Below are 27,406 nucleotides of genomic sequence, written 5' to 3' on the forward strand. Positions count from 1 at the left end.
TCAGGGTAAAAGCTACCTGTATGCTGTTTCTGCTAGGACTTTGTCAAGAAGATAATCTCTATTTAACCCTCCCCCCCAAAATAAGCCCCCCACAGGGCACCTCCCCCCTTTTTTTCAGTTAAGACAAAGCTGGTATGAGACAAGAACATCTCCATCTCAAAGCATGTGCGCGTGTTCTGTATGAACCTAAGATATGAATAAACTGTTATTCAGGAAACCCACAGCCACATTTTAAAAGGTATGTAGACACTTTGGAAAATCTCACTAGGTGCCTATCTGTGTCTTTAGGTGCCTAAAGACCTTTAAAATGTGGCCAGTAATGCATGGTGAATCTGAAAACCAGCTACTCTTTTACCTTTGGCTTATTTGGAGTACCAGTCAGGGTGTTCCTCTATCACAGGCATCTTTTAAAAACAAAAACAAAAACAAAAACTACCCCCCAAAAACAAACAGCCAACTGCCTAGAAAATGAGGCAGAACTTTGTAGACTTTCGTAACTTGTAAATAAAGAAACTGCAGTGTTAAGTCACATATGTTTAACTTAGAAATATTTGACTTTCTTATTGAACCTTTTGACCTTTGAGTAAAAAATAGACAAGCATATTCAGGCTTGTAAACATATCTTTAGTAATGATGGGCTAGCTGTGATGTATTGTTTTCCTCTCTCTCTCTCTCTCTCTCTCTCTCTCTCTCTCTCTCTCAGATAAAGAAGAGGCAGCAAGATGTGATACGATTTCTGGAAGCCAACAGGATAGATTTTGAAGAGGTGGATATCACAATGTTGGAGGAACAAAGACAGTGGATGTATAAAAATATTCCTGAGGAAAGACAGCCTGCACAGGGCAATCCGCTGCCACCCCAGATATTTAATGATGATCAGTACTGTGGAGTAAGTAGCTTTGTGGTCCAGACTGGTTACGTTAAGTTAGTGTTGACCATTGTGAAGTCAGCATTTTCCAGTGTGCACAACATATTATGGGAGATAACTGTACTAACCTGGCAAGTGTTGACAGTTCAATGGTGACCATTGAATTTTAATTCATTTTCCACTAAAAGTCTTCCCTTCACAAACATTTCAAGAATTCTTATGCAGAATGATGAATGGACACACTGATGAAGCACAACTTTGAAGGCAGAGCAGCTGGTGAGATTATCAGAACCTAGAGATGCCCTGTTTTGCTGCTGTTCAGTGATATTTTTTTTATGATGCTAACATATGATTCTGAGAAAGGAATAGTCAGTACCTCAACTGAGAGCACTGGAGCTACTGCCTGAGACTCTCGTTTACAGTAAGACTCCTTTACACTGCCCCGGTAGGGCAAGATACATTTACCCCCACTTTGAGGCCCATTTACACTGGAATTATAAGGGATTTTAGTATAAATGATAACTGTATTATTTAAAAATTCGTTCCTGGCTTTCTTCAGGAGACAATAAAATTAAGACTCGCCTTCCTTTACTGAAAATGGGGAAGGTTTTTATTAAGCATGAGAATTTATCACTCTGACAACAGTTTGCAGGCTAGATCCTCTGCTGTTATAATCTGTCATAGGTCCATTGATTCCAGAGGAGTTTATGCCAGTATACAGCGGCTGAGGAGAAGGCCTTATCATTTTAATTTAAGAAGAATGGCCTAATATGGAATTTTTTATCATCTTTTTAAACAGTACTGCGAATGGTAGGCCAGATTCTCCCCTGACACTGTTGTAGATCAGGAGTAACTGTGTTGAATACAAAGTCATCACTGTCAAACTAGTGCAAAAAGTGGAGAGTTGGGGCTTGTCAATACATGGCAGCTTTTCATCTCTTGCTTCTTCAATCCCTTGACCAGTGCATCCTTTAGGAGGTGGGGTGTGCATATTGGCTGGTTGGGAGATCAGTAGGTTTGACTGTTGGATGACATGTCCCCAGGGACATAACTGGAGGCAGACAGGGGTTGTGTTTGTGGGTTGATGCAGCAGGAAGGTGAGATGGGTGGATGTATTTTCATGATTGAAACATCTGGGAGATAGGTTGAAATGGATGTCTGGTTTATAGGGTGCAATGTGTTAAGGCAGGTGGATGTCTGGTGGAGGTGGGTATCAAGCGGGTCAAAGCATCTGGGAGATGATTCAACCCTTAATCTAACAGATGGGGTGGTGGAAAGGTTTGTGCATTTGATAGATGGGTGAGCTTCATTGTGTGGGGAAGAAGGGTAACAGCAGTTGGTCTTCAGCCATACTATGTCATAGTCATAGAATATCAGGGTTTGAAGGGACCTCAGGAGGTCATCTAGTCCAACACCCTGCTCAAAGCAGGGCCAATCCCCAATTTTTGCCCCAGTTCCCTAAATGGCCCCCTCAAGGATTGAACTCACAACCCTGGGTTTAGCAGGCCAATGCTCAAACCACTGAGCTATCCCATGTGTGGCACGTTGTTTGTTCCTATTTATTTGCACTGGGGTAGCTCTAATCCCAGCTGTGTGAATTGTGTCCAAATAATGCAGTGTGCAACAGGTCCATTGGAAGGGATAAGCATGTATTTTTCACATGTTCCTAGGATATGAGGGGATACTTGTGGCCCTCTCCCTTATGTACCGTGGAAGTTCCACAAGTATACAAAACTTGGTTCATTTGGGGAAGGAATGTGAAATTTTTGGGGATGCTAATTTTGCATCTTTTTTGGGGTTCCTTTTATTCGTGTATTTAAGCATGTTTTATAATAACTAGCTAACTCCAAACACAAGTTGTGTTTAACTAGATGGAAAGAGTCTTCCATGTGTCATGAAAATCATCTTGTTACTATATCTGTGCAGTTGCTATCTGGTTTTTTTTTTTTTGAGCAGACCTAATTCTGTTACTGTTGCTAGACTGTACAATCTGTGTGAACAACTTTAAAGAGCAGCTTTACTTTGAAAAGAGATTTGGACTGTGTCTTTGCTAACAAAAAGATGTTTACACCATGAGATAACTAACACACATTCGTAATGCTGCTGTAAAAACATAATGGAGCCACTTTAGTTTTACAGGGAGGTAAACTAGCCAAGATCAAGGGGTGGGGGGCAAGGGAGGTGTATAGTGCTGATCTTGCCTAGGAACCTCCCAATAAACACTAGAAGTGTCTTGTCTCCACTTGGGATTTTATAGTGAGCTAACTGTTGTGTGTTTAGTTTTCTTGCTGTCAAAACACACACATTTTAATGTCCTTGAAGACAAAGCCTTAGTGAAAATGGCAGTGTAGGGTTCAATTTTTTGTGTGTCGTAGTGATTTTTAAATCCAATGTGCTCAGCTTACAAAGGTCTGCTCCGTTTTTCCAACTGCCTGGTCCGCAAACTCAACATGGCAACAGGAAGCTAACTTGGGTATTTTTTCCTCTGACTTAGGCATTATCACCAGCAATAAAAACTATATAGGCCAGAAGAAAAGGAGTACTTGTGGCACCTTAGAGACTAACCAATTTATTTGAGCATGAGCTTTCGTGAGCTACAGCTCACTTCATCAGATGTTTACCGTGGAAACTGCAGCAGACTTTATATACACACAGAAATCATGAAACAATACCTCCTCCCACCCCACTGTCCTGCTGGTAATAGCTTATCTAAAGTGATCAACAGGTGGGCCATTTCCAGCACAAATCCAGGTTTTCTCACCCTCCACCCCCCCACACAAATTCACTCTCCTGTGATTAGCTATGCAACCCTCTTATCTGATTCTGTGGATTGTCTTTTCTTCATGCATTTGGGTGAGAGGAAAAAAGCTAACCAGATGCAGGTTTTTCTAGATTGATTCACTAGGGTTGCACAGGTGGGCACGGTTCTACAATTGGACCCAACTGCTGATGTACAAGCCACTATAGAGACAAGGTCACTTGAAAAGAAGTCGTGTTAGTCTGTATGCATCCGATGAAGTGAGCTGTAGCTCACGAAAGCTTGTGCTCAAATAAATTGGTTAGTCTCTAAGGTGCCACGAGTCCTCCTTTTCTTTTTTTGAATAGAAGTGTAAGCTCTATAGTGATGATTAGTAAAAAGTAATGTAAGCTCTTCCTCCCCCTCCCCCCCGCATTGGTAAAAATCAGCAGACACGACTATGAATACACACTGGCACTAGACCTGCTAAGTAGGAAGGTGGCTTTTGAACTACTCACTTTTCAGAGTATAATTGCTCTCTAAAGGGAATATTTATTCAGTGTTTACATTAGATATCTTGGAGATTAAAGTGACTGAAGCAGACCAATGAACGATCTGTTCTGGTATCGTGTCTCTAACCGTACCTAATGCTGAATAGTTCACAAGATGCAAAACAAACATGACACACCTAATTGTGCAGTACTGTACCACCACCTGCTGATTAGCTCCTGCCCTGAAGTGCACAGACTCAGAGCCCTTGAAACTGTGTCTGAACTGGTTTAACTGTAGATGTCCTCATAGATCTGCCTAGTGCTATTTCAGTCTCTGAGATCTCTGCCTCACAATTGCTCAGTAGCGAGCTCCACTAGTGGGATGTTGCAATAAAAACAGTGCCTATAGTCTGCAAGTAAAATTCTTAGACTGATGGCAGCCCTAAGCCCACGTCAACATGAATCATTTAACTAAAGTCCAATTTTGGTGCTAGTGCTTCTTACTATTGTAGTCATTTATATGTGTTGCCTCGTTCCAGGGACGTTATTATAGCATCACAGATGTGTGGGGCACTTGAGACAAAAAAGAGACATGAGGACCAGCTTCATTCATTTACACTGGTTTAAATGGGTAACTACTTCGGTGTAGTTACTCTAGCTTACACCACGTAAATGAGAGAAGTTGGCACATAGCTCCTGCCCCAAGGAGTTTATAGTCTGTTTGATATTGCAGAAAGAAAGGAAACACCAGAGTCATTTGAAAGAAGAACTAAGTGAGTAGAGTACCATGGTTGCAATGATATACAGCCATTTCCCCCAGATGGGGTGCTTGGTATCAGTGGGAGAACTTCAGAACTAGAAGGATCATTTTTTTAATTTCAGCTTAATGCTTAGGTAGATGAGTGAACAGGATCCAGTTGACTGGAAATGGTCTACCCAGTCTAAAACTTTTTGTGTTCAGAATTACTCTTTTCTCTGATGACGTAGCACGAGCGCTCATGCTTTAAATGAGACTTTCATTGATCTGATATAGGTTTTTTTGAAAACAAAAAATTTTAAAATAGGGAATTCCACTGTGTTCGGTTACCTAAATAAGAGCAGGCTTTGAACTCTTCTTGCTCTCCCTGCCCCCCCGCCGCCCCCCCCCCCCCGCTCCAGCCCCCTAACCATTCTAGGGGGAAAGATAAGTAACTAAAAACACTTTTAAAAGCAATTCTATAAACTTCTTTGCATTTAACAAAAATCAGTCGCTAAGTCTCTAAATATATATATATATATTTAATATATATATAGAATATAGGTCAATATAGAAGTTTTAGAACAAGGATTATACTACGTAAAAACTTCAGTGATGCTTCATATTTTAATCTCTGATTGAAACAGACCAGCGTTGCTTTTATTTGAGCAATAAAATGTCCCTGCTAAGTAGGCCATGCCTTAGTTGCCAGTGTGTTGGCTCCTGAAATACTGATCTGTATAATTACATTATTCTTACTATTGGTTGTCAGCATGCTACTTGGCTGTCCTTGATTTATCAGCACGCACCTGTGCAACTGAAGATGTCACAACCGTTTTTTCTGGGCTGTCTGTTTCTGCCTGCTCAAGGAGCAAATGTTCTGATGATACAAGTGAAGGCAAGAGGATTCCGTAAATCTACCTGTTCAGTATGTCACATTTTAAGGTTATGCATGTAATGTTTCCAAACATTACTGAGCTCCAGTGGAGTAAGAAGACCATGCAGGAAAATAATAAATGTACTGAAGAAAATGTTGTTTTAACAGCAAGATAAAAATTCAGAAAGTTGAATATAGTGTTCATGAGTTCCAAAACATGATTCTTTCATGATTTTCAAAAAGAAAAGGAGTACTTGTGGCACCTTAGAGACCAACAAATTTATCAAATAAATTTGTTGGTCTCTAAGGTGCCACAAGTACTCCTTTTCTTTTTGCAAATACAGACTAACACGGCTGCTCCTCTGAAAGCTTTCATGATTCTGTAATTTATAGTGCGTATCACCATTATATATACATGCACACAATGGTGTGGTGTGGTAGTATAAAAATGAAACCACTTTGTAGTTATGATTGCTGGTAAACCTTTATAGTATACCACACTATCAGGTATTCTGTTATGGTAGAAATTTAAATAATTTAAAATCTATCTATATCTATCCCACTTGCTCTACAGTCTTCTCCCCCAGTCCTTTGAATTCCCTATGGGTGGAGATATCTATCTATGCAGAGCTCATTGTAGGAGTGGAGCCTTAGTTACCATTAAACCAACTGTTCAGGGCTGATAGAGAGCTATAAAATCCTCCAGAAATGACCTAAAATTACTCTTCTAGACCTAAAAATGTTATGACTTTAAAATCAGACACCAGGCCCTCTTAGGGCTAGCATTTTGGATTGTACTGGGAAGCTGGACATCTTCCCTTTCCCAGTGAAATAAAACTCCATTTTCTAACTCTCTGCAGGGCTGCAAATTAAAACTTAGAAGTAGTGATATTTTAACGTACGGTACAGAAAACCTGCCACTGGTACAGGAATGAATCTTGCTTGTCATATGTCTCAAGTGGAAGCATCTTTCTTTTTTTTCCCCCTAGGTGTAGTGGGAGCTAAGGAGGAACTGTTTCTATGGCAGGTTGTTCCTAACCCTGCCAATCCCCCCTTCTCCACACACACACAAAAACAGAGTTGTTTCTTGGAAGCTGCTCAGGAGGGTTAGCATGGAGTAAGTCCTGAGGAAACGATTACCAGGCAGAGAGCAGTGGAGGCAATCAGAAATGCATGATAAAGATTCATAGAAATGTAGGGCTGGATGGGACCTTGAAAGGTCATCAGCCTCCTGTCCTGAGGCCAAGTAAACCTAGACCATCCCCGACGGGTGTTTGTTCAACCTGTTCTTAAAAACCACAAATGATGGAGATTCCACAGTCTCCCCTGGAAGCCTATTCCCGAGCTTAACTACCCTTAGAGTTAGAAAGTTTTGCCTAATATCTAACCTAAATCTTTCTTGCTGCAAATTAAGCCCATTACTTCTTGTCCTATTGTCAAGGGATATATCTTTTTATCACCTTGCTCTTCAGGTTATCACATAAGTTTCAGCTAGACCTGGCCAGAAACTTTTAATCAAAATGTTTTTTTGAACAAAATGCCACTTTTGTTGAAATTAGAAACATTTTGAAGTGGCGATTTTGAATAACATCTGTGGGATTTTTTTTTCTTCAAAATGAAAGTTATTTCATCTTGGAAACACTTCATTTCGGGGATTTCCAACATTTTGTTTTGAAATTTTAAAAATCTTTTCATTTTTTTTTTACATTTATTTTATGCTACTACTGAAACTGACATCAGTTGAAATATTCTATTTTTATTTTAAATATCATTAGGACCAAAAACAAATTTCAAAATGTCATAATTTACCAGAAACCAGAAATTCAGAGTTTTGACAAACTCTAGAATCAGCTCCATCAGGCTGTGTACATTCATACTAAAGAAAGAAATAAAATAGATGGTCTACAGTATTTGCCAAAGGAGAAACCAGTCAGGACACAGACAATCACTGTGGCACTAATCTTCCTAGCTCATTATTAACTTGAAAATCTCATTTTGATATGTTTGAATGAACTTGACAGATAAACACAATTCTGACAGACTGAATTTTTCTTCCTTATTTAGAAGTATTTCAGTAACCAAATCAATACACCCGCATTGGTGTTACGTGTCAGAGGTGGAAAGAGGACTTCGGAAAACTACAAGGATCCACCTCAGAGTTTCTGCCCTTTGCTCTCCACAGGGACTGAGATTAGTGGACTTGCATAGGAGACAGGGCGTGAGATCGTCAAACCCTACAGAGCTAGAGGATCTGCAAGAAAAGCAAGCTCCATCCCTTTAGAGCTTGGGGTATCCATGGAGAAGGACTGCCTTTGCATCTATGCACCTCCTCGCTTCTGCTCAGCCACTCTGCCTCAGAAGCTGGTGTGGGAGGATGTTCTAGTGGTTAGGGCATTAGCCTGGGACTTGGGAGTTCCAGGTTACCCACTCTATCACAGACTTCCTATGTGACTTTGGGCTAAATTCACAAAGGAATTTAGGTGTGGTGATGCTGAGTGTTGCCATGCCTAACCGCTAGAAAAATCACTGGGATTCACAAAGCCTCTGCATCATCTTGGGACTGATGTCAGGCTGTCAGGTCTATAATTATCTAGCTCATCCCATTTATTTCTTTTAGTATTGGCACAACATTAGCTTTCTGTGTGGGATCAAAACCTACAACGCTTTTCCTATTGTTGACTAAGGCTTTTTTTTTTTTTTGGTAGTACTTTGTTCAATGAGACATTTACAAATAATCTCTCTTATGTAAGCTATGCCAGCAGCAGGCTGCCCCTTTCAGGCCAGACAAGGAAAGTTTGTAATTATCTCTGCAGTCTTTACAATGTTATAGAGAAGGAAAAGTTTCATTGGATGGTGCTAAAGTTACGGCAGTTGCCTATTGACCATCCTTGGAAATGGCTTCTTTTGATAGCTTTATATAGTTATTTCAGGTTTTAATCTTTCATGCTTACCTAACTTGTTTTGTCTGAGAGGCTAACCAGCTGCATTCTCGGAGGTTCTTGTGTTCCACCACTTTTGAATTAAGGGTAAGCAAAAATGGTCTCCCATAATTCAAAAATAAACTGAGCAATTAGCTTTCAATAAAACAGACATAAGCTGCTGGCATGAGACTAAGCATGGGACACTTCAGAATAAAAGGATACAAAACAGGTAATTATAATGGAGATCTGAATTTTAACTAGTTTTTGCTGGTGTTGGAGGCACATAGTACCCAATATCCTTGGACTCCAATCTAAATTTGCATTATTATAAAAATCAGAAAATCTCCATCTTGTCTGTTAATGTGGGGAAGCATAACTTCCAGGTAGCAGTCCTTTCTTAAGGTTGCAAAATATCCATAAAGCACCACAACCACCTCTGTTCTCAGCCCTCAAGGCTACAGTAAATTTAATCTAATACAGTAACTCTCTGTAAGCCTGGAAAAAAATAACTGGGAACGGCTAGGCAAGAATATAACTTTTCTGTTACCACACCACACCTATTAATTCCCATTTTGGATCTAAAGGCAGATGGGTTAATGCTACCCCAACCAGTGTCAGGATAGTGCAGCTTCATTATTAGATTAATACTATTGGCTTTGAAATATCTTTCCATTTAAAGCTCGGTAATATCTCTGCATTACTGATTACTTTTAATTCAGGACTAGATTCTTTCTACCCACCTCCACTGGAATCAGTTGAACTACTTATGCAAGAAGATACTACTCAGCACAAGTAAGAGCAGCAGAATCTGGCCCTGAATAAATCCCTTATAATAGCTAACACAATGCAGTACAGTATCAAAAATCAAGGTTTTTGACTTGCATGCTCTCAATGGAGAATTGATAAATGGCATCCACCTTTCAGACCAAAGAGAATAATTTAATTTGACTAAATGCTGCTTGTAGGAAAGGCCAAACTGATACCGTCCTTATCTTGCAAAGAAATTTAACTTGTAAAGCCAAAAAGAATTAGGCCACCACACACACAGCTGAATAACTTCTATCAAAAAGTATATACACAACACACAACCAGTACTACTGCCACTGAGGGCTTCATTGTCAAGGTTGCTTTTCTATTTCTCCATACCCCTGAATCTCCAAACTCTACTGAGAGATGTACTTGACATCCCCCGTGCTCTAGATAGGCTTTTAGTAGTCATAAAACAAATCTAATTACAAAATCACCAGACTTATGAGTCTGAGATTTCAAAATCATTTACTACCTTCTATAGTGAATGTTTCTTTCTAAATGAACAATTAAGAATCAAAGAAAAATTTTTACAATATTCTGCAAACACTGCCCCCCCGCCCCCCATTTGTCCTATACCTGGGATGGTGATAATGGGCCACTTCACCTTGAATGGTCTCTGAGAATATGGGAGAGACAAGGTGAGTGAGGTAATATCTGTTATTGAACCAACTTCTGTTGATGAGAGAGACAAGCTTTCGAACTTACGCTGGTAGCCCCCCATCAGAATATCCCAGAGCCCAGTGGTTAAGGCACTCACCTGAGATGTGGCTGCTCCCTGTTCAAATCCCTTCTCCCCCTTCAGGAGGAGAGAGGATTTGAGCAGGATTGTCTCAGATCCCATGTGAGTACCCTAATCACTGGGCTAAAAGTTGTGAGGCAGTTGTTCCTCCTGTCTGGTATTTTCTGTAAGCTCACCTATAAGGGCCTGATCTGGTAGGCGAGCTCTGAGCTCACCCTATCAGATTGGGCCCTGCAGATGAGTTAGGCATGGGAATGCCTATCTTTTCCCTATATGTGAATCACTCTGGAGCTTAGGCATCTGGACATCTGACATGGGGCTTCATTCACAAACATGGGCACCCAGGGAACTTTTTACGGCAAAAACTGCCGAGCAAGTTTAGGTGCCTACAGGGTTGAGCAGCAGCTGAAGTGGGCATTTTCTAACTCCTAGTGGGGGCTGATTCTGGATTTAGGCACCTAAATTGGTAGTTAGGTGCTTAGATCGTTTTGTGAATTTAGCCCATAGTCTCTCTGTGCCTCAGTTCCCCATCTGTAAAATGAGGATATTAGCACTTCCCTAACTTACAGGGGTGATATGAGGATAAATGCATCCAAGATTGTGAAGTGCTCAGATACTTACATGACCCTTATTACCATAGTATCTTAGAGCCTAGCCCTGGCCAATCAGGCAGTGTAGGGAAAAGATGGCAGAGCAGTAATACCCCTAGCATTTGAAAGGACTACATGCATGCTGCACAAAGAAGCTGCTCCCCAGCTCTGCCTCTTCTCCATGCTGGCAGGATACCATTCACCCCAAAGCTCCTGGCGCTCCAAAAATGGGGGTGAGTGTAGAGAGAGTAGCTGTGGGCTACATGGAGCTGTCACGTTCCTTCTCTCTGCTACTCCCTCAGCCTATGGGTTGCTTTCAGAGACCTTCAGCCCCATGTTATTCCTTTCTGCCTCTTGGAGAGGAGCGCAGGCCCTTGAGTTAACTGTTTAACAACCAACACATCTGGTCTTAAAAATAGAGAGAATCTTTCAACAAATCAGTTAAACAGAAAAATGCTACAAAAAGAATCATAATTCCATTTCTGTTTACTTTAATGTAAAGACAAGAAGGGGGAAAAGTATTTTCTAAGGATTATCGTAGACCAAAGAGATCTACTGTGTTTAAAACTTATGAAGAAGTTAATACAGTTTCAGGTACTATTCCTGCCCCTCATTTCCTTAGCCAGTTTTTGTGGGTTTATAATCACATTTTTCTATTCTTTAAATACTTTCCCTGTGATTGTGTGAAAGACCCACGCGGAGAAGAGATTATCCAGGGGAACCATTAGTCATAAAGTAAACAAACTGGAAAAAAATTCTCTTTTCCTTTTATAGTGCTCTGAAGTAACTTATACCAATATTAGGTAAAAAGTCTGGATTTTGTTGGTTGTGATGGGTTTTTTTAAGTTCATCCCTTTTAAAGTTACAGCTAGTGTATTCAAATTATATACTTTTAGGGAAGTTGTCATCATTTCAAATGTGTGCGGACATGCTAGTACTATGGGTTACATATCTTTAACAGCAGTCTTGGGTAAGGGGAAGGTTACTATAGTTCGTCATTCGTTATCTATCTTTAAAACAAGACAACCCCCACCTTCCCAAAAGACACAGGCTTTTATACTTGTAATTTTAATTCAGTAATAATCTTATCAAAACAAATTCTCCCTAAAGTGGCAGCAGGATGCATTGGAGAGCACAGAGAGCTGGGAGTCATGAGACCCATGATATTCCTGGCACTTCCCCTGATGCAGGCACTGATCCTGCAATACATTCTGCATCCGTAGACTCCTGAGCCCCACACTGAAGTCACTGGGGGCACGGTGCTGAATCCATTGCAAGATTGGGACCTTATTGGTTGATCTTGCACAACCTCTTTGTGCTTCAGATCCCCATATTACAGATGGGGAATAATGATACTTCCTCGCTGGTCATGAAGTACTGTGATATTTTAAGGCTGCTAGATAATGTTTTGTTGTTGCTGAATATGTTGTTGGTGGACATCAGTAAGGCCTGGTCTAAACTACAGAGTTAGGTCGATGGAAGGCAGCTAGTGGCGTAGTGTCAATGTCGATGTAGTTATGTCAACACAGTGTCAGTGTAGATGTGTTGCTTACATCGACTGTTGCTGCCTTTCAGAAGCCGCCCACAATGCCCCACGCTGACAGTTAAATTGGTGCAAGTGCTTCTGGGTGAGGATGCACACCACCAGCACAAGCATAGCATGGATGTGCAAAAGCCATTTAATTACTGCGGTGGCTGTACGTCGCTGTAATTTAGGTCGACATAATTCTGTAGTGTAGACATACCCTAAGTCAGAGCGTGTTACCTATTGTCCATGTAGCAGAGTTATTTCTAACATGTATCCCCAGGCATTTAATAAAGGCTTTGTTTTTGAAATCTTGCCAACTGAGAAAGTTAGTGAAAAATATCTAACCTTTGTGTGAGTAGGAGATAGATCGCGTATGTTATGTTATCTCTTAAGAATCCTAGCCTAGTGGTCTTATCAGAAGGTTGGCTAATTGGAGATTTGTTTTTAGACTGCTCTGTGTTGTACAGACAATCTTTTTTTATATTAACTCGGTCTCCTGAGAGAGCTGTGCTGAATAAGAGCTTTCCACTGTAACCCTAATCAGATCAATATGTGTGTGTCATCTGCCCCACAGAACTGAATTGCTCTTTCAGTCAGGATGCTGATGTCTCATTCTCAGTGACATACAGTATTAACTCAGTGAGAAGCAGACTGCTGATTCAGTTTATTTCAATTAAGAGCCCCCCCCTCACCTTTTGTCTTTTACTGTTTGTGTAAGATAAGTTGTCTTGTCCCTTTCGCTAGAGTCCTGATGTGACAATCATATTTAATGCAAATAAATGGTTGCCAAAGTGAGACTGTTTACAGAATAAGGCATTGGAATAGGTTTCCCTTTTAAGTGCTCTTATAATTATATTTATGCTGGTTTTTTTAAGTCTCTCTATTATACATGGGGAAGCTAGATTTTTTTTTTTAACTCTTCTAGTATCCTGGTATGTAAAGCTAAACACCTGATTGCTGCAGATTTGTTCATCAAATGGTAAGTGAGCTTCTTTTGTTTACTACAAAGAAAAAACCCCAAATCCTTTTTGTTTTAAAAGAAATATATTGGGAGAAATTATTTACAACTACAATTTACAGCCTTTAGAGTGCCCTTTATAATACGTTTATTGTTAATAAGCAGACATATATTTAGTTGGTATTCATAAGTGGAACCTACTGAAAATGTTTGCTTTGATCTGGTGCCCATAAAATGTGTGAATGGTCTTCTGTAACCTGTCTTTTGCTGCATAGCATCTATTTTTAGCAACACTGAACTGCAATATGGCTTAGCTTTTTGTGCAGAGAAAAATCAGTTCTCTCAACAGATATAGTATCTATTTAAATGCACTTCAGTGTACCCACTTTCAAAGACTTAACACAATACTGAAGCAAATTAATTATGGCCTTTGTTCATAATCACATCACTTGTGATCCCATCTCTTGGTGCTAGGATCAGAGTTCAGAGCACGCATGCATACATACCACCCTCTGGATACTAGCTGTGGTGGTGTATGTGGCAGAAAAAGACAAGTACTTAGTAGTTGATACTGAGGAGGGGCCATGGAATTGGGACTTTACAAAGGAGGCAAAGTCCCCCTTCAGCCTCCCACTTGCCAGCAGTTCTCATGTTGAAGTGGGTAGGAGTAGGATGTAAACTCATGTACTGAAACTGGCATAGGAAGTCTGTGGTGTAGCCAAGAACTGAACCCACGTTTCTCAAGTCCTACTCTGGTACCATAACCAGTAGAACATGCTTCCTCTCATTATAACACTCTGGCAGTTTCTGGCAATGTAAACGTTAATATAATTATCATGCCTTTGTTGCATGACTTTTATTTGTATGCTCTGCACAGCAGCCATTGGCTTTAATGTGAACTGCAAGTGCCCAGACCTGTGAAAATGAGGCTAACAACAGGTTTTAACATCATTGATACTTAGCTGTTGCTAAGGGATTATCCCTTCCCTGGTCTATGATGTGATACATTGCAGTGCATCTTACAAACCAACTATTTAATTACAGCCATGCAGGTGCATTTGAAGAAACCTTTTTGGATAGGGCCTGATTCTCCATTCTGGCTCACCGTCACTCTACGGGAGTAGACAGTAAGGGAAATACGGCTTTATGAGGCCTCTGTACTTCTCTTCTGAGGCAAGCCAGGGTTCAAGTTACTGCAGCCTCAGAGCTGTTTTCATTCTTTTATATTAAGAATAAAACTGAGAGAGAGATACAGATTATTAAACCATCTGGTCCATTCCTTGGTAGTTCCTACAGCATATTCTTTAATGCTCCATCCAGTCTAGTTTTAAATGAAGTCAGTAGCGCAAAGTCAGAGCCAAAGAAGATTCATTCCGTGTTTAGGAAATGTTTCCCCTGCACCAGTGAATTTGCTTTTTTCTTAGCTTACTTTCATCTCATTATTCTTTTATCCCCTTTAAACCATCCTAAACAATCACTCTTTCCTCTGACCTGCCATCTTCAGTTACTTGTAGACAGGTTTCCTAGCTTCCTTAGATGTTTTGTTTAAGTCTTTCTTTGTAAGTCAGTCTGCCCAGTTCATTGATCATTCTTGTTGGTCTTCTCTATTCACTGAGTTTTGTTGACATTTGTCTGCCACTCAAGTCTCCAGAATTTTCTGCATTAACAGGACATAATTAGTAACTTTGTAAACTACTGCTGACCATAAATACATTGAAAGGGATATTATCAATGCTATATTTATACATGAAATGCATACAGTGTGGTCCCCTCAGTGTTATCTAGACAGGATTATCCCTTCCCTGGTCTATGATGTGATACCTTTGTGTAAGCAGCCCATAACTGCATTGGTCTTTTCATATTAGTAGTGTCAATATTGTAGAGACACTTATAACATACCTTGTATTATATTTATTTATTTAGGCGGGACAAATTTTGTCAACCTTGATAATATCCTTTTAAATGTATTTATGGTCAGCAGTAGTTTACAAAGTTACCACTTGTATACTATTAAATACAACTGGTCAAAACTCAAAATCTGACACTTCAGAATACTTTCATCCTGAATTAGAATGAAAAATCAGATTTTAAACTTTCCTGTATTTTCCAACAAAACTTGTCTTTCCAAATTTTTTTGACCAGCTCTATTATTAAGCAATGACGATTTCTTCAGCTCAGTATAAAAGTGTCATAGCATCTTAATATATCGTCTAATATAGTTATATAGTGAGAAGCATGTCTTTAGCTAATTATTTTTCATGGCTCAAAGTGTTCTGCCCTGTGTTAGATGAATAACTAGTTAACTATGTATGCTGATTTTATTCTCTTTTAAACATCTGCTAGTTTGGTCTTGTTCATTGTTTTTAACCTGGAAAATACTTTTCAGAACCAAAATGGGTAATTCCAAATTCTTCTGCAGGGCAAGGGGTGGCAAGATATTAAATCAGCCCTGGATCATTTTATAATGATTAGCACTTAAAGAATGCTTTTGATCTGAAGGTCTTAAAACACGTAACTTTTGTAAAGTGACTTTCCCAAGGCTACACAGTAAGTTAGTCAGAGGTGGAAGTAAATCCCTATTGTTCTGAATTCCATTCACAGGCTCTGTCTCCTGGATCAAGCTACGCTTTCCTGCTGAAGTAGGAGCAAAACAAGACAAGTAATATAACATGATAGTGATCTCAAAGCCAGCCCTGGCAATGTTTTCTACTGAAGTAATAGGGATGTGGATATTGGTAATAAGCCACCTTTTCAAAAAAACAAAACAAAATACTTGTAGTTTTATCTGTTTAATACAGCCAAGCTGAACCTATAGCAGATGTGTTTATGTAGATTCTCCAGTCGAGCTCTCAGAACTCAATGGCTTAAAACCACATGTGAAACTGCTGCACAATTTCTTTTCCCTTTGGATGTTTAAGTCTAAAAAATAATTAATTATTAAACAATCCTGTTTCTATCAGGGATATTGACGTGACTTCCTTAAGCGCAATTGGTTTCTGCCATGTTCTATTGTGCCACATATATCAATTTTATTTAGGTATACCTGTTTGGCTGTTGACCATGAGTTTGTACTAGGTCCAAAACTAGATTGTTTACTTACTTCAGATTAGTTTGTCTCAGAACCAAATTAGCTGTAAAATTTATTTTGGTGAGCCATTCAGTTGTAATATGTACTTTGTTTCAAAATTAGGTAAAACTAGTCCTACCCCTAAAATAAATAAAATAAAGAACTGAAAATGTAGTTTTTGAACACACTATAACTTTAAAACATAATTGTAACAGTGCTTGGTGCCATAGATGGTTAAGCGCTCCCTGTGCACATAGAAGTCCTCAGCAGTACCCTTGTGGCACTATTTGAGAGAGAGTACATCTTCCTCTGTGCCATAGACCAAGTGGCCAGCTGTTTATCTATTAGTACTTTAAACTCCTCCTGAGGGTGAAAGCAAACAACTGTCCTAGATAACTTCACATTAGCCAAACTTAAATTGTATATCACAAATAAAGAAAAACATTTAATTGAGGATGGGTAGAACTAAAGAAGCATGCTTACATGGATCCTGAATAAATGGAAAGTGTCACTAGACATAAAGTTTAGTTATAGAATATTGAATTACCTCAGCCTACAGCATTGCAGAAAACATTCTTTTCCGAAGCCCAAAGCTTTCCGCCTACACCAGTCATGTATTCTAGTCTCTTGTACCAGAGAGCATCTGGATAAAATTCTGCACTTTCACATAGCTGTACAATGACCATTAACTTCAGTGGTGTTATGTTCTCTATATGTAAACAGTCGCTATATATGTTCAGTCAGAATAAATTTTTATTTTAGTTGAAGGGAAAGAACAAACAAGAAATGACAAAAGTAAAGTCTTCATGAGATAACACATTACATCTCCTCTAAAATGCTTCCCCAAATGTACCTCACAAAATGGCAGCTGTCCTCAGAAGACAGCAGACTCCTAGACACATACAGATTTGGTAGAAAACAAAATAGAAACTAGTTATGCAGTGGCCTTAGCTGATCTATAATTCAGGATGAAGCTAGCTTATTGGTATGAACCTGATTTTAACTCCCTACCCCATCTAAATTCCTTGAAAAAAATTGAATTTTGCATGCCTTCATCCCAGGGAGTCTGTATGGGAAGTTTTGTGTGTGTGTGTGTGTGGGGGGGTGGTTTAAACCCACAGAAATGGAATTTTAAAGTTATGGTGTCTTGAAAATTGAGGTGAAGTTCTCTTTTGGGAAAAATGTGACCCATAATTTGGCTCATAATGGCTGCAATCCAGCAAAGCATTCAAGCACATGCTTAACTCTGAGTACCTGAAAAGGCCTTTTGAAATAAATTAGACTACCAAGGTGCTTAACTCTAAGCATGTTCTTGAGTGCTTTGGTGCAGCAGAGCCAATATCTACAAATGATGACCTAAAAACTCCAGATTTGTTTTGTTGGCCTTGCTGTGAAAATACTTAGGTTTTGGTTTGATCTTGGTTTGCTTTATTTGTTTTGGGGGTGTTGAGGGGAACTGGGGAAGATACATTAACAGCTACTATGGTGAAGCAAGGAAGGGGTTAACTGGATGTTCATAAATACAGGATTATAAAGAGTCAGTGGTGTGCTGTGGGAAGGGTTCTGAAGAAGTAGTCGTCTTCAGCAATTAGCCAAAAGGTCCACTGTAGAGATCATTTGGTCCGTTTCTGTGCAGCCGCAAGGGCTTGATGAGCCAAGAGTTAAAAGTCAGAGCAGATTTGATGCACCCATATAATAGGGGTCTGCCTCTGGGCCGCATCCACCCCTCCGTTGGTGAAATTTTATCCCGAATGTTACAAGCCACGCGGAGAATGGCATTTGCAGAAATGTCTTGCGGCATTCTGGCAATGTGTCCAAATTGCATAAGACGCTGTCTGTGGAGAATGGCCCCAGCAGTCTGTAGGCCGGAGCGACGATGAACGTCTGCATTACGAATGAAATCATTCCATTTTGTGCCCAATATATGATGATGGCATTCTGTGTGGAAAGCCTCTAGCTTTGCCCAGTCTGAGCAGCATGGTGTCCATATTTCACAACTGTACAGCAGTATGGAGAGGCTACAGCTTAAATAGATCCTGAATTTGGTTGTCCTGCTGAGATGATGATAATTCCATATTCATTATAAATGACCCATGGCAGATACTGCAATGCCAATCCAGTGAAGAACTTCCATGTGAGAGTTGGAGGAACTGATGAGTATAGAACCTAAATAATAAAAGCTGGAAACTGCTTCAACAGTTTCATTATTCAAAGAGATTAGAGTAGTGGGTGGACCTAATTGTAGGCTTTGCAGCTTTGTCATTTTCCATGAAACATGGAGGCCAACCTTGACTGACTCATGAAACCTGTTGGGGCTCTGTACTAAAAGAACAGCATAATCAGCATAGTCAAGGTCTGAAAGCATAATACCACGATCTTAATGCAGCATTCTGTCAGGTTATGAAATCCATTGCTGGACTAAAGAGTGCAGCGGCCGAGACACAGTGCTGCCTGACACCAGATACTGTTTTAAAAGGTGCCGATGTCTGATTCCCGAGACATACATGGGCAATGGTTCCATTATGCAGCTTGCTGATCAAGTCCAGCAGAGTGGTTGGAACACTTACGTCCTTTAAGTCCTTGCACAGAGTGCCTAAGCCCTGGTCTACACTGGGGGGCAGGGATCGATCTAAGTTATGCAACTTCAGCTATGTGAATAATGTAGCTGAAGTTGACATACTTAGCTCAACTTTCCGTGATGTCTCCACTGCGGTGAGTTGACTGCTGCCACTCCCCTGTCAACTCTGCCTGCACCTCTTGCAGCGCTGGAGTACAGGAGTTGACGGGAGAGCGCTTGGGGATTGATTTATCACATCTAGACTAGAAGCGATAAATCGATCCCCACTGGATCGATCACTGCCCACTGATCGGGCGGGTAGTGAAGACATACCCTTAGTCAGCCGAATCAAATGCAGCCTTAAGATCGACATATGCTGCGAGTTCAAGAAGGCTCTGTATCTCAGAAAACAAGTGGAGGGCCAAAATGGAAGAAGTAGTGGTTACCCAGATTCTCCATGTCCCAGTCTGGGAGCATGGAGGAATTGGGAAATCAAAGCTTAAACATATCTAGAAGGAGAGATATGTCACCTGCCATCAGGGGAAAACTTGAGGCCCAACTGCAGGGAAGAGTGCTGAGGCCTGACTGGGGGAGGGTCTGAAGCAACTGCTTTTGTAATGAAGTTGCGATGCTGAGAAGTGATACTTTATGGGTCAGCAAAGAGAAATAATGAGTCTGGGAAGGGTAGGAGGAAGAGAAGTGATAAATATGGTGCTCAAGTGAGAGAACTGAGGATGAGTGTGTTGAGTGGCTGAGACGTGTGTGTGTGGGTGTATGGAGACACGGATGCTGTGCATGTTAGCATTAAGAGTTAAAGGTGGGCTAATAGATTTATTTTATTTTTTTTTAACCTGGGCTGAGAAGTTTTTGGAGAATCCTTCAAAGCTGAGCTAAGTAAACAATGCAGTGTGTATTTGTGATCATTCAGTATCATAAAGGGATTTATCCCAAATCTTACTGTGTTTATACTTTTGATTTTTGGAGTAACTAGTAGCTAAGAAATATGAGAATTAATAGTAAATTCTACTGAGCACATGCATTGTGCTTTTATTTTTGAAATATGATGTATAGACATTAGGTATTCTACCAGCCTTGTGTCCAACACATAAGTAGTTAGATAAACATTGGTATTCCCATTTTCTAGATTTAGGTGGGAGGGAAGGAAGCTGTACAAGATATTCAGTTGATTGCCCTTGGTCACACTGCAACTCCATAACAGAGCCACAGAACTTCCTGACTCCCAGTCTTGTACCAGTTGGTTAGCTAAATCACCTCAGATTTTAAGGTGAGGGCAAGAGCTATGTGGTAGATAGACAAGAGTGGTGAGCTGTACATTCATCAGGAGCTCAAGTAGTGCTAGGCCTTTGACCTACTAAAAAATTAATTTAACTTAATAGGTTAAAGAGTGAGTTATACACCACATGCTGATTTCTCACACACCCATAACTTCAATTTTCTAAATTGGCAGAACCATTTTAGATCAGCACAGTTTTCTTTGTAAGTCTGCGTTAAATCCCCTGGTTCTTTACTTATTGCTAGGGTTGCCAATGTTGTATTTGAAAAATAAGGGACTGTTTCTTTAGCACCCCCGCTCCACTCCTACTCCTGATATTATCATTATTATAATAATAATAATTAATAAGTAGTACTCACCCACATTTGCCAGGGGTATTTCTTGCTGCTTTTTGCAGAACTCAGCAACTCCAGATCTTGTTGTACAGAAATGAAAAAATAAGGGATAGCCCTTGTTATAAGGGACTGTTGACAACCCTACTTATTGTTCTTCAGATCTGTCTTTGTTCTCTTGCCTCTGTAGATATTTAACCTAAACAATATCAAAGGCACCACAAGACAGCTCATGAATGTTCCCCTGTAGTATCTAACTTGTACATAGTCAGGGAAAACCATAATGACCCAAGGAATAGATCTGTGCTGTAGTAGAAACTTGTTCACTGGCCAAGTCTGAAAACATGTTCTCACTTATTTTTCTAAAAGGATACAGTAATTTCATACTGTCTAAATTACTGGCTAATGATTTCTGGTTTCAAAGGGCAGAGTGTTTAGGTATCTGTTCCATGAGAAAAGGATTGTTCAAGGAGTTGAGCTGATAAACTTAGCAAGGGCAAATTTTTAAAAGGTATTTCGGTGCCTTAAGATGCAGATTGAAAATCCCACTAGGAACCTATCTGCATCTTTAGGTGCTTATATATCTTTAAAAATATGGGACCAAGAACCTTTCAGACATTTCTTGTATATGTAAATTAATATTGATTTTAAAAACAAATATAAGGAAGTACTTCTTCACACAACACAGAGTCAGCCTGTAGACCTTGTTGCCAGGGGATGTTTGAAGTCCAAAAGCATAAATGGCTTCAAAAAAGAATTAGATCAGTTCATGGAGGATAGGTCCATTAATGGCTATTAGCCAAGATGGTCAGGGACACAGCCCCATGCTCCAGGTGTCCCTAAACCTCCAAATGCCAGAAACTGGGACTGGACTACAGGAATGGATCACTTGAAATTGCCCGTTTCTGTTTATTCCCTCTGAAACATCTAGTACTGTCCACTGTCAGAGGCAGGATACTGCACTAGATGGATCATTCATTTGGCCATTCAGATGCTGGAGGCTTTACTTGATATCTGAAGAAAATGGAAAACTAAAGAGAACCTAAATGAGAAATTGAACTCTTCCACTGGGTCTGGAATTCTCATTAAATTTAGAATAATTGTCAGGTTTATACAGCAGAACACAAGTGTTTGACTGTTTTCCCCAGCATAGTTACATATCAACCAGAGCTTTGATAGCATAAATATAAAAATATCATGTGGAAAAACAGCTTTTGAAATGTTAATTAATCTTTTCTACTCTCTTTTCTCTAGGATTATGATTGTTTTTTTGAAGCAAAGGAAAGCAACACTGTCTTCTCCTTTCTAGGGTTGAAACCTAGGTTGGCATCAAAGGTGAATATTGATTTACAGACCTTTGACTCCTCTTGCAATCTTCAGCTTGAATTTGCTTTGAGAGAAGTTGTGAGAGGTCAGCATGTTCATGCTGATGCTCCTCTCTCTCTCTTTCTTTGCCAATATTATACTAGTGAGCTGTGTGAAATTGGAATAATAAACAGAAAAGCATGTTAGACCAAACAAAATCTTACCTGTTTTAATTTCTGATATATAATAGAAGCTGTAATTATCTTCTGTCAATTACACATTGAGGGCAAAATTCTGCTGTGTTACACCAGTGTAAATCTAAAGTGACTCCACTGATTTCAGAGTGGCTGTTCAGGATTTACCCTGATGTATCAGCAGAACTTGGCCATTAATCATTGACATAAGTGCAGCTAAGGATGCAAAAACATCTTTGTCTTGCTTTGGAAATAATCTGGAAAAACAGCTAGTGATGGTCAACATTTGGTCAGTAGATGTTTAAAAAAATCACTTAACTGATTCAGGGTGTTGGTGAAGCCACTTCCTTGTAGCAGTTCCTTGTGGGACAATTAAAACTTGGAGGAAGTATGTATGTAGCAGGAAGTGCATAGGATGCACGGCAACCGTCAGATGCAGTTAGCTTCTCCTGTTGAGTAGACAATATAATTCCTGATATAGTACAGCTTTACCTGTTGTGATCCTGGACTATCTCATTGTCTCACTGTACGAGGATCCTTTGTGCAATGGGCCAAACAGCTGGGCAAGTTTTATTTTCGCCCTTGGATCCTTTGAATTTATTCTCCTTTTGCCACAAGTGCTATATCAGGGGCCAAATCCTGGCCCAGGGCTATCTATGAAAAAATAAATATCCATAAAGAAGGATTCCCTTCTTCTAGAGACTTGTTATTACTGAAGTCTGTGCACTGTGCAGGCGGTGAGAAAGTGCAGAAGGAGATTCCTCTGGCAGCCACCTCTTTGGTTTTCCTTGCTCCCTACCTTCAAGCCAGAGTCCCAGGAAAAAGCTTCCCTTCTGACCCCCAAATCAGAAACAGCAGCTGCTCGTTGCTCTGTTATTGGAAAGCACCCTGTTGCAGGCCAGGAGAAGAGTGAAGTCCCCCAGAACAGTATGTGAATGATCTAGTTTTAAAACGTGAGGCAAGAAGTGCAGCTGGCTGTCAGCTAAACTTTGAAACTGACCAGACAGGCTGGCAAGCATTCAAAGTAACCGAACATTAATGTTATTGTGTTGCTAGGTTCTTGCAGTTATAGGGTGATCTTGGGTGTTACTTGTAATAAAGGTGGGTAACCATTTAAGACAGAAGTGTGATCTTCCAGTTGATGATGGTCCCTTAGATATTGCATGGCAATGTTCAGGTACTGTATTTGGTGTGGAAAATTTCAGTTGTAATTGCAAATGCACACACACTCTAACTCCATATTTGGAAGGTATATTTGTTCATCCAGTTATACTTGTAGGAACAAATATGAGTTCAAGCTGTAATAAGTATCCCCAGACCTAAAGAAGAATAAAGAACTACACAGTTAGTTGATTTTGTCCCCCTCTCTTTTAAACAGGAGTCAGAACCCTAGAAAAATTCTTTGAAGATTCAACAAGCACATCTCCTGGATGAAAAACTTTGTTGTTCAGCACATGACTGCTTCCCTAATGGATCACTGTGATAAAAAGCCAATGTGAATAATCAATATTTTGCTTGCCACGGAAGAGGTGCTTTCCAAAGGTGTGAAATTAATGTGTACACAAAATGGGATAAAGGGTGAGATGATACTCCTTTTTTAAAAAATGCCCACTCTTGATGTTTCACATCTGTCTATGGATTACATTTTCACTGGCTTTGGTATTCTAGCAAATAATCTATTTAACTCTGAAGATGGGTGGATGTTGAGGAATGGAAGTGTAAAATCTGTATTAGCATTGAAGGGGATCTGGCAAGTATGAGAATCCTTTATAAATCTTCAGCTACTGCAGGCTGGATAAAATTAGTTTATCATGAGCGTTATAATTTTGACGGTTAATAGAACGTGATGCTAGTTACGATACAGAAGATGAAAAACAGCATGAAGAACTTGGTCTATGCCAAAAACTGCAGATTTCTGCTCAGTATATTTACTGTGCTGTCTATGCTAGAACATGTGTATTGCAATATGTGTGGGCTACTAAGCTCTTTCATAAAAAAAAACCAACAAAAAAAAACCCCACCACCCTAAATGATTCATATCAAAAATTCACATGACGATTGGCTGTTATAAAAACAGTGGTTAATGGGGTGGGGGAGAGAACTCAAATTGATGCTGTCTTGACATCCATGGGTTCCCCTCTCTCCCCCCACTGCAATAAAATTGTTCTGTTGATGTGTTTGCCAACAAAATAATTGTTTTCAAGGACACTTTAATGTGAGAGGTATGTGTCAAACTTGTGCATATAGCAGTTGAAGAGACCTCATATGAAGCCATTACATAATATCTGTTGTTTGGGTATGACTTTCCACCTCAAATTTTAGAGCTCATCATTTGGCTGTTTTAAAAGATTTCTAAAGTTATGGATCTAATTCTGCTTCCCTTAATCACTTTGAATAGAATTAAACTCCACCCTTAGCCCCATTGATGTTGGTGGAACTACTCCTAGAGGTAGGGCTCGATCTTGCAAATAACTTAAACGCAGCAGCAGTCCTCATGACTTGAAGGTGAAGTCTGTTAAAGACAATGGGATTGCTCACATGCTTGAAGGTAAGCCGGTGTATATATGCTTTACTGAATAAGGACACAGTGTTTGACCCCTTGCAGGATTGAAGCATCAGTTACTATTCAATGTGAATAAGGGAAGCAGAAACTGCCCCTGGGAATTACCCTGATGTAGCAGAGCTCAGTTTGGCCCTGTATGACATTAACCATTTTTTAAAAATTGAAATTGAGAGTTGACAGTTTAGCAAATGGATTGTCTGTAATCTAGTCTAATTGCATTTAGGAATGGGAATCCCTTTACCCTGTTAAAATAACAGCTATTGAACTTCATAATGTTGCTTCTGCTCAATCATGGGAGCTTTCTTCCAAAACAGTTTGATGGTCATTTGACTGTGCTATTCCAGTAAGTATTCTGGCTTCGCTGGGCAAATGGCATATGGTCAGGTGTGAATAAAGAGGCACAGGGATAATTCTGCAGGACTGACATCCATAGCTCTGTCAACTGTTACTGCTTTGTGAAGAGAGGTGATTTCCCTTCACTTAATTAGCATTGTCTCAATTTACACATACTCCACTCAGAACTCTACTGGCTGTGTTTGTATTAAAAAGAAAATGCTAAAAAGTACATGAGAGGAATTTTGTGAACCAAATTCTGCTTTTGATCTTCTCATGCTGCTCCTATTGAAGTAAAAGGAGCCACACACGTAGGCTGAGCAGAATTTGGTTCCGGTGTTATATTTTCATCAGCCCCTGCTCTGGATTCCTCTCCTGGGGGTGCTGTAGCCAAGATTTTCAAATAGAAATATATTTTTTAAAACGTTAATATGTTGCCTATGATAAAAGTTGTGTTTGTAGTTTTATAATCACATATTTTATGTGTCTTAACTTCACTGTACAAATGGATTTGGCAAATTGAATCTGAAACAGAGATCCATTTTGTTAAAGTTAACAAGTTCTGGACAACTGTTCTTAATCTGAGTGCAAGAAAGTTTCATCCCCTTGCAATGTTAAGTAAACGTAATTTACATAGTTACACAGTAAATTAGAGAGAAGCCATCCTGGATTTGATATGTTGATTTGATACTTGATATGTTGTACATTTAGAGAATTACCTAAGGTCCCAATTCTGAGGAAGTTTATGCATATGTTTTAACATCACTGGGTGAAATCCATGCCCCATTAAAGTCAATGGCAAAACTTCTATTGATTTCACTGAGGCCAGAATTTCAGTCATTGAGTTTAACAGAACTCCTCCTGTGTTAATGGTCCATAGGTTTTAGGTCTAAAATTATAATTGAACAGAAAACCAGTACCATCACTGTAAGGTAAAAGGGCTTCTTTAAAAAGATTAGTGTGGACACTATTTATTTGGAAGACAAGAATAGCTCCAAAGATGTCCATTTTGCTTGCACAGATTGGCATTAAAAACCCTTTTAGAGAAGTAATTTTCTTCAGATTTTTTTTAAAACTGTAAGTTTCTTGAATTTGAGTTTTTTCATTGGGTTACAGCCTTATTTTTTAATTATTATGTAGCCTTTTAGTTTGTTACAAAAATTGACTTGGATTTCTTTTTAACCAGCTTTATAGTTATGAAATTTGTTAAAAAGTAGAACGCTTTGTTGAAGGCAGATGCAGTAGCTGAAACAAATGCCAAGTTATTTAATTTTTTAAAATAGCATAAAAAGTTACATCAAAGAAACAATGGACTAGAATCTGACCCGATACCAATAGTTACCCCAGTTTAAACACAGGGAGAAAATCAAAATCAGGTCTAATGTGAATTAAACCTGAAAACTGTGTATACAGCTAAAGCTGCCATTAAGGAAATGGGAATTTGGTTGTGCAAAGAATGGTAGATCAGGCTTGAAAGTCAAATTCTATCCTCTGATGTGTGTGAATGATTCCTGTGCACTTCAATGAGAGACCTTGTGTATGCACCAAGGCAAGAATCTGGCCCTTTTGCTTTGGCTACCTTGTAAAAACTCCGAGCCATCCACTTCACTAGCAATCACTTTACTACCAAACTGTAATCAAGAGAAAATGTTTGAACTGGGAGGGGGTGCACACAGCCACTGTACCAGTGGTTTTAATAGGTATGTTTGTTGTATTGTAACAAATGAGAGGTGCCACAAAGCACTGGAGAGTGCCTTGGCTGAAGTAGGACTGTTACTACAGAGCCTTATTATATATATATCTTGAGTTTTGGTTCCAAGAATAAGAACATACACACAGTTTTAATAGGGTTGAATCAGACTGATAAACTTTTAAACATCTTGTACTTTCTTTTAATTTAAAGAGTAAAACATTTAAAAATAACCTTGCTTTTGATGATTCACGTCGAAGTCTAAGACTTTGAAAAATAGGAGCCTAAGTTAAGCTCCTGAATCTACTTTTAATGTAAAATGAATTACCTGCTCACATTAGAGTCACTGGGAGCGGCTAAGCATTTAGCAGTTCATAGAATCAGGTCATTTTGTTTGGGGGAGTCTAATTTTTTGACAAGATTTTAAAAAATAGGGGCCTAAGATTTGTTAGTGGCAACAGAACTGCTTTAACTATTGTTTTCAGCTGGTAGTGACAGAGATGGTTTGAGTTAACAATAAAGACTCTTAAAGATTGTTGTTAGATGTTACATTTCTGGGGAGCTGGTTTTTCTTATTTTATCCTTGACTTACTTAGCCAGGAAGTGCCAAATCCTGCTCGTCTTACTTGCTTGAGTAGTCCCACTGATTTCATTAGAACTCTGCATGAGCAATGCAAGGAGGATTTGGCCTATGATTATTTTCTTGTGTCTAGAATAAAAATAGTAGAAATTGGAAAGAGAGAAGAAGCCTAATAGATCAGCTAGAGCATTCCCTGGCCTTGGGGATTCTACCACTACATAAAGTTTGTTGTTCAA

At 39.5% G+C, this 27,406-nt stretch overlaps 1 protein-coding gene across 1 annotated transcript in view; it reads left to right on the forward strand.

Moving 5' to 3' along the window:
- The window catches only part of SH3BGRL2 (SH3 domain binding glutamate rich protein like 2), a 48,010-nt gene extending 22,058 nt beyond the window's left edge, over positions 1 to 25,952 (forward strand). The window contains exons 2-4 of the mRNA XM_073336519.2: positions 704 to 889; positions 21,760 to 21,840; positions 23,383 to 25,952. Of these exons, the coding sequence (XP_073192620.1) occupies positions 704 to 889; positions 21,760 to 21,840; positions 23,383 to 23,397 (282 nt within the window). The 3' untranslated portion in view covers positions 23,398 to 25,952. The remainder of the gene's footprint in view (positions 1 to 703; positions 890 to 21,759; positions 21,841 to 23,382) is intronic.
- The last annotated feature ends 1,454 nt before the right edge of the window (positions 25,953 to 27,406 follow it).

Source organism: Lepidochelys kempii, chromosome 3 (assembly GCF_965140285.1).
Source record: "Lepidochelys kempii isolate rLepKem1 chromosome 3, rLepKem1.hap1, whole genome shotgun sequence".
NCBI lineage: Eukaryota > Metazoa > Chordata > Testudines > Cheloniidae > Lepidochelys > Lepidochelys kempii.